The sequence below is a fragment of the Lipophrys pholis genome (genome assembly GCF_963383615.2).
Source record: "Lipophrys pholis genome assembly, chromosome: 6".
Classification (NCBI taxonomy): domain Eukaryota; kingdom Metazoa; phylum Chordata; class Actinopteri; order Blenniiformes; family Blenniidae; genus Lipophrys; species Lipophrys pholis.
Genome location: NC_137629.1, coordinates 2,910,967 through 2,919,266, shown reverse-complemented (window position 1 = coordinate 2,919,266; position 8,300 = coordinate 2,910,967). Strand labels below are relative to the sequence as shown.

Below are 8,300 nucleotides of genomic sequence, written 5' to 3'. Positions count from 1 at the left end.
ATGACAAAAGGCTCCAAAATGAGGTGTGGAGCAGATTTCCGCTGGATGGAGGAGATGATGATCAATGTGTGTGTGAGTGTGTGTTTGTCTAGACAATAAACTGCCTGAGTTAATATAGCGGCATGCTGGCAGGGAGTCGGGCTCAGTCTGCTGCTGGTCTCAGTGTCCCTGTGTAAGGATTCCACTTTCCTGGAGGGGAAATGAATCACACAGGTACTACGGTTGCGTCCTGATTAATGGCCCCTATCAGGAAATGCAAAAAGGTGCCGTCTGCGCAGAGAGCTGTGCATTTGTATATGTATACACGAGGCCGTACGATCCCGCACCAACCCACCATTTAGGATTGTGTTCTGATGAATGATTGAACAAATAACTGCACAGCCGTTGTAAATCAACGTTATGAAGGGAGTCGACACCAGCGAGCTGAAAACGGCCGTATTAAGGCTTTTTTTCATGCTGCTTGGAGACTACAGCTGAGGACATTTGAAGAAATATTTATTTTTGTCCTCCTTTAAAGGTCACATTTAGCCTGCAAGTCCTGAATGACCGTCGTTATTCAGGTGCATTAGTCCTGTGATTGAATTCATGCTTGAACCTGCTCCACTTTATTAAACCTTGTCAGATTGATTAATTTATATTTCAGACTGTATGTGACATGCATTGAGAGGAGATCGGTAATACGTCACGCTGGGTAAAGTGCAGGTCAAAGCTGTAGAGTTCAGGAAATGGATAAAGTGCTCTCAGCACTCGCAGCACGGGCAAAGCTTAATTAACCACCGTCTTGTGTCTCGTGTAAAAGGAAGCTGGGAAAAGACAAAGACTGAACCATTCCCTTTTCACACCTTGGAGTGTCGGTAACATCAGTTCCTTTCTTTAAATCTTCAGAGTTTTCTTTTTGCTCCACAGGCTCGACTCACAGCAGAATGAAGAAGCTCGCCATCTTCCTCCTGGTCCTCTGCCTGTGTCTGGACGGAGGCTCGGCCAAAGAGAAAGGGACAAAGAAGGGCAAGAAGAAAGGGAAGCAGGTTTACTGCCCATCGTAAGTATAAATACACAACATTGTGTATAACGGACGACATGTAACAGGGAGGGAACAGGGAGGGAACAGGGAGGGAACAGGTCGAAGCAGAAGATTCCCTCTGAACTTGTCAATAATAATCTAAAACCCATTACAGTTATATTGTTTTGTAAAGTTATGAATGAAGTTCGTACAACCATGACAAGCTTATAATGCTCACATGTACTTACAATACCCGAACAAATACCTGAACAAGTCCTGAATTGAAGTCAAAAGTTAGAAAAACTGAAAAGAAATGCAAAGAAAATGCATGCAAAGAAATAATCTGCAAAAAAGACCCAGTCTAGAAGGATCTTTGCTTTTTGGTTTGAGGTGCAAATACTAACCACTAAACCACTGTGCTGCTCCAGACTGAAGAAATTGAACATTTCATTAACCAAAATAAAAAAAATTTTGTTTGTATATTTGTTTGCAGTCTGCACACACACTTGTACTCCTGGTATTTTTCTGATGATTATTCAGATCCTTCCACCTTACATACCTGCTTGTGAAGGTTTCTGGAAGGTGGAGCCGTCCGGTTCTAAGCACTTTCTTGAGAGGTTACCAGTTCATAACATAACCACGTCTTAAAGGATCAGATTAATGCAAAATTCATTTTCTAATGGTTTTCCAACAGTACTAATCGTCTACATACCTGGAACGACGCCCCAGAAGTGAAGAAAGTCTGTCCTCTCTCTCCCCGGCTTGTTTCAGTTTTTAAAAAGTGTGTTGCTCCAACCAGCCAATCAGAAATCAAAACTGCGGCCCTTGAGGACCAGGATTGTCAACCCCTGCTATGTAGTGTCATCAGGGGTTTAGCCAATCCCAATCAAGGGAGGCCCTCCCTTTGACTCCTCCCACATTAGGCAGCTCTGCTCTGGCACATGGCACCACGAGAGGAAGTACTTCCTCCTCTTCCCAAGATGGGCATGTGTGGGCGGAGCCAGTCCTCCTCACACAGACACAGCAGATTCTGAATGCAGCTCCTATGATCCAATATTCAAATGGAGGAAAATCAAGGAGGAGCTAGAAACTTTGAATACTGAAGGTTTCTGGACCGACCAGACCAAGAGGAGGAGTTAAAGCTGGATGATGTGAGAACAGCTCGATAATGTCTTTAAGAGTCTGCAAAGTTCTCATAAGTATTACTCTGACTTAAATTAAACTTTAAAATAAAAAAACGTTTACGTGAAGTTTGAGTTTTCTTTAATGTATCGTGATACTGGCAGCAAGCTTTCAGTTAATAGGATCGACTTAACCTCCATTTACTTTTGAACCAATCTCAAAACGTTCAAATGTGCAATCTGGGATTTCTTTCCAGGATTGTATCCCAGAACTGTCAAACGGTTCCGGACCCTGAAAAGATGCAGCGTGGCCAAGCTAAAACAAACTGAAACATTATAAGGACATGGTTAAACTGAAGAGGGGAATACTGTGTACACATCGTCTTGTGAATTCATTCCGACGTGCTGTTGGAGCGTTTGGTGTTTCTGCATTGTGAAGTTACAACCTCCACGTCCTTAAATGGTAACAAATGGCCGCATTAGGGGGTGGCGGGTGGGGTGGGGGGTGGGGTGCGTTTGATGTAGACCCAGTATTGGCAAGTATAAGCTGTATGACATATTTGATGTTTAACACTGCAGATGTCTTTGTGGATCAGGGAAACCACTCGGATCCAGTTGAGCCCTTTGTGCCGGGGGTTTGTCAGAACGGTCTGTTCGGAGAGAGAGAAGAAAGAGAGAGCGAGAGGTTTAGAGGACGGGAACTGTGTGTTTCACTTTGATCAGGGCAACCGCAGAACATATACACGGCGCAAAAGCATTTCTGCAGAGCACTTAGACTCATCCTCGGTGCACGATTAGGTTTACATAATGATATGTAAAGAGCTTTGAGGAGGAGAGACTCTGGCAGGAGAATCCGTCGCCACCCAGGAGGAGGCTTTCTGTTTCTCCTTCACTCAGATCTCCGTCTCCCCCTTTTCCTCTCCGTCTCATTGTTGTTTCATTAGTCTGACTCAGAAAGTCTTTCAAAGTCGCCACTTGACGTGACGGTGTTTTTTTTTTATTATCAGCAGACAGACGATTTTCTGTGCTGGCTTGACGGCTCAGAGTCAAATTTGTTTGTTGATCCGAATAAAAAAAGCAAAAAGGGAAATGCATTACTTATCTAGACGGGTCATTTATGCACATTGCCACCAACACGACATGACTTCACACAGGAATACAACCCGTGACTGTGGCTTTCTGAGCAAATAAACAAACAGTGAGATTTGTTTTGTTACGAGCAACATAATTCCATCTTGTGGTATTTTGGATTTTAACACCATTAGTTTATCACTGAAAACTCAAAAGTCCTACAACAATCTGACATTGTGACGCCCTCATACAGGCCCACATGGTGAAGTGGTTGGCACTCTCGTTTGATGAGTTTGAGGAACCTCAGTTTGAGTCCGGGCCCGGAGCTGCATGGGTTTTTCTCTGTTCACCGTCACACAGTCCAAACTAATGTGTTTGAGGTAATTAGTCGCTCTAAATTGCTGGTGTGTGTGTGTGCTGACCTGACCGCGGCGTTCACACACTCAGCACCCATAACTCTGGATCAAGCAGTTTTAGAAGATGGATGATGGAGAGACGACTGACAGCTCATACTCGAGTACTCCTTCATGCCTTAAATCGTACTGAATTAACTAAACATAACTATACAGTGAAATGTGTACTTATTAATCACATGTAATTACAATGCTGATGCATTTGATTGAATTCAGATGAATAAAATCTCCCATCGTATTACCTGGACTATGAAGCACATAAAGGGAACAAAAATAGAAAAGGTGCACTCGTGTATATGAAATATATTTAAATGTCTAGATGTGTTGATAATCCCAGTCCAGCTGTACCAGATCCTTCAGCTTTCAGCCCATGATTAGCTTTCTTTTTCTCCCTTTATCACAGTAACAGTTTCTTTTCTCCAGTGCATCACTCATTCTAGTGTAAGACGACCAAGTTGGATTGTTCTTACGGTGACTGTCAAAATAAAACAACCAATTTCCTGGAGAATATGAACTGGGAGTCATGACATGACTGAGGAAACATTCTTATTGTCCATCTACTGAGCATGTGCAGAAGAACTATTTACTACGGCATGCGCAGTAGCAGCGTTTCAGAATAGTTGCCGTTTCCCGTTTCCATAGTTGGTGCATTTTTGGCAAGTTGTGTTTTCAGTGGCTCCAGGCTCTGTTGTCACGTAAACAGAAAACCAAAAGCAACAGAAGTTTTGGTTTTCACTTGAAAACACTGCCGTGAAAACCAAGTCTAACTACTGCTGTTTGATCATGAAAGTTGCTGAAAAGTTGCATATTTTATTGCGTGTTCCCCCGTTTACATGACAAAGGAGTTGAAGCTTTTTCGAAAAGTTCCACTTTGGGAACCGTTCTCAAAAACTTTTATTGGCTCTGAGCACCGTTGTTGTGTAAACGGACTCACAAAACCACAAGGGAAGTTTTGCATTTTCACTTGAGAACATTGTGTAAACACACCCTTATATTTCATGCATTAAATTTCACTGTGAAGATTTTGTCATCAATGTGACATTTTTCTCACAGTTGTCAGTCTACTACAGCAGTAAAGGAGGGTTTTCTGTGGTACTGTAGCAGCTTTTTCTTGACATACAGTGACATCGAGTGGTCCAAGATGGCATATTTTGAGACATAAGTTGCTTCTTAATACAAAGTTTCTGATCAGGTAGATAACTGAAAAAAAACCTGTAGTCCAGGAAATACGGTTCTTTAAAATGTCAGTATGACTGTCTGCAGCTTCCTGCGATGTTACCTTGAACAAAGCAGATTTAGAGGATAAACATTTGGATATTGGAGAAACAGTTTTGCTCTAAACAACCTGTTAACAGAGCCGATCTGTATTCAGGAGGTGTCTCTCCACAAAGCACTTGAATATCAAATAATGATGAATCAACGTTCCCCGCAGGTCCGGAGGAGACGTGTTACGTTACACAGTCGCGATGTCGAAGCAGCCTTTCTCTTCATCTCGCTATGCTAACATTACTTGGGTGGTCCCAAGCTCGAGAGCTAATTCGATCGCACACCGGTTGTTCTGTCAGGTTATGGTTGGAGCAACACGGGAGGGAAAACGTACGGCTCCTCTGCGCTGCTCGCACGCCAGGAATCCGAGCGGCTAATGCAATTCTCCCCGTCTCTGTTTGCAGACAGCTGTCATCTGAGGATTTGGCCCGAGTTCCCGCAAATTCAACCAGTAACATCTTGAACAGGTTACTGATCACCTATGATCCCAGAATAAGGCCCAACTTCAAAGGTGAGTCCTCTGCCCTGTTAATCGGCCTCCGTTTCTTCTTCATGTAACTCTTTGCTGTGTCGCTCCTAATTAAACGAAGACGTTGCTGTGAACCTCCAGAGCTCTTAAACATTTGATGCTTTGCCGGCTCCATTTGAAAATCAAGAAACATCTACATACATGTACTTGTTCTGCATCGTCCTGCATGTGTTTCCTATTTATAGGCTTCAGAAGTCTGTTGTATTGTTCAGAGGTTTACTGCCTTTTTAGAAAGACATTTACATTGACAGATGATCACAAACTGTTGGATAAAAGCATTTAATGCACCAAAGAAACAGAGAATTTCATCTTTTTAAATTCTTAACTGCAGCTTTACAACCTTTTATTGTCATTGTAAGATTGGGAACTAGAATGTTTCTTCCCTGGGGTGTTGTTGAACGCTGTTTCAAGATATTTTTGTCATTTATTAAAGTGGAAATGACAATCTTATTATACCAAAATGAAAACATGCATATTTCATATCTGATAGTCAAAAATGTTCACAAAAATATGTCAGCTTTATCTACTTATGATTTAACAATTATTCTTATAAAATCAAAATTTAAAACAGAAGTGTCACACATTAAGATAATTCTATATTTGAAATTTTAAGCACCATTCTCAATGTTGAACACACTTTTGTTAATCGTCAATGTGTAAAAGAAATGGGAAGAAAGGGATAAATACAGCCGCTCAGAAGAGTTAGATCTATTCATCAATAAATAAATGTTTGCACTTTTCTTTCACTTATAAAAGGGATGTTAACATGCTTAAGTTCAGGGGCCACATGCTGCCAAAATCTCTTTTTGAGTTGGTTGGACCGGTAAAACAGTGACATAATAACCTTTAAATTTAAACTTTTTATTTGTTTTGACGTAGAGTATACATAGTGAAAATGTATATATTTAACCATAACCCTATGGAAAATTACTCCAATTTCAACATAAAGCCAATTTTGTAAAAGAGATCTTGATCTCAATGGGTTGTTTTTTCCCTCTGCTTAAACAAAGGTTAAATAAAAAAGAAAAAGGAATGATTTCTTCTTGTGCAAAGAAACGTCTCCTATAGCTGTTGCATTATGGGTGTTTTTATAAACTCACCCTGACAGCACAGCTTTGAGGTTCGTTTGATAGCTTTCATGGCCTTTCAAAACTTTCTTTTTTGGCCCACAGCCTTATGTTTGTATGGCTGAAAGTCAGGGTGTCAAACACAGTTACTACATACTGTATTCAATTTGTGCACACATATAGACATAGACATTTGTAAGGCTTCTCGTGAATCCTAGTGCCTGTTTGAAACAGTCTAACTCTGGTTGTCAGTTATATTTTCATGAAATCTCAAACCTGCAATAAATGTGCTCAACAAATCCAAATGGAAAGTCCTACAAAGTAATAATGTTACAGGGATCCATTTCACAACAGATTTCTGGATTTGAGCTAATGAACTGATTATGACGGATAAAGTTTGGTGGAAAAACTGACTAAGTGTTGGATTTGATTCACTAGAATGAGCTTAAACTCCCGATAAGATGAGAAGCAGTACTTGTACTTCAGTATGTTATAGAGTACTTCATCAAGTTGATTGTTACTCAGTCCTACAGTGACGGACTGATCCACTTACGATCTTTGGCTTTTACCCATTGGCTCAAAAAGAGCGCATTTACGAGCAGATCAAAGTTTTTAGTGTATATTTTTCCCAAACAAAGGTAAATGATCCCGTTTCACCTGCTCGTGTTACCTTAGTGTTTCCAGCAATCTAATGAAACAACCATCAGATATACTTTGTTAACCGTTTCCTGCAGAACGTCCATGAATCTGTCCGTTTTCCTCCTTCATTGCCCACCAACTATCTATCTTTGTAGTGTTTATACTGCACTGTACCAAGTCTCACAGACACAGCCATATAAATCAGAAGGAGCCGAGCGGTGGCCTCTTTGTCTGACGGATGGTCTGAGCGGTCTTCAGGTGGATTCTGGGATCGTTTCCATCCTCGGGCTCTTGGCAGGAGGAGCTGTGTTTGGGACTTGGAGTGTTTGATGTCGACTCAAGCAGCCAAACATCTGCTCCTGATTCCAGGGTGGGCCGAGAGCTGCCACGTACATTAACATCCATGGCATAATCTCCCAAATTAACATCTAAACTGTGCGTAGTGTCTGACATTGCCCGGGACAGTAAAACAGTCAGCTGACGTTATTGACCCTGTGGAGGATTTTATGGCAACACCAAAAAGGGTTTGTTGAAGATCCCTGAATAATTTGCTGGGTCGCATTAATGCAGAGAAGATGCGAGCAGTATGCCACCTCCATATTATGTGCATTAATTTTGTGAATTGCGAGTGAAAGTTTATCCGGCGGAACCCCAGAGCCTCCAGTAAACACCTCGGAGGAAATAATTTATTCAAAGCAGAGCAGCATGTGCATTCATCAAGGATTTTATTAGTTTATGCAAAAAGGGCTGAGTGGAGAGCTGCCAGTGTAAATGTTTACAGCGCGAGCTTGGCAAAGCATTGGGGGGGCTCTCGAGAGGGGATTTTTAATGCTTTGAAATGTTTAGTCTTTTACAAATCCTGATCAGTAAGATAATCACCTTAATCACCAGATGCATTGGCGTGGGAGCGACTGCTCAGGGTCGTGCTCACCGTCACTGAAGCTGCAACGCCGCCTTATTGTCTTTGAAACATAAAGGATGAACCTTTCAATACCACAACCTCTTCTGTTTTCTGAATCCAGGAATCCCCGTGGAGGACCGAGTGAACATTTTCATCAACAGCTTTGGCTCCATTCAAGAAACCACGATGGTAAGAATTCTCACTGCATTGATAATCAATGCTGTCGCCAATCACAAGCTGCATATCGGAGCTGGAAACTGCTGAATCCCGCAAGTTTTAGAAAGAATGCCGGA

The 8,300-nt window shown here is 41.7% G+C and overlaps 1 protein-coding gene across 1 annotated transcript in view; it reads left to right on the top strand.

Moving 5' to 3' along the window:
* Nucleotides 1–923: 923 nt before the first annotated feature.
* glrbb (glycine receptor, beta b) overlaps nt 924–8,300 on the top strand; it is a gene marked incomplete at both ends in the record, with an annotated part of 29,822 nt that continues 22,445 nt past the window's right edge. Inside the window, 3 exons of the mRNA XM_080466392.1 lie at nt 924–1,039; nt 5,276–5,382; nt 8,129–8,196. Of these exons, the coding sequence (XP_080322518.1) occupies nt 924–1,039; nt 5,276–5,382; nt 8,129–8,196 (291 nt within the window). The remainder of the gene's footprint in view (nt 1,040–5,275; nt 5,383–8,128; nt 8,197–8,300) is intronic.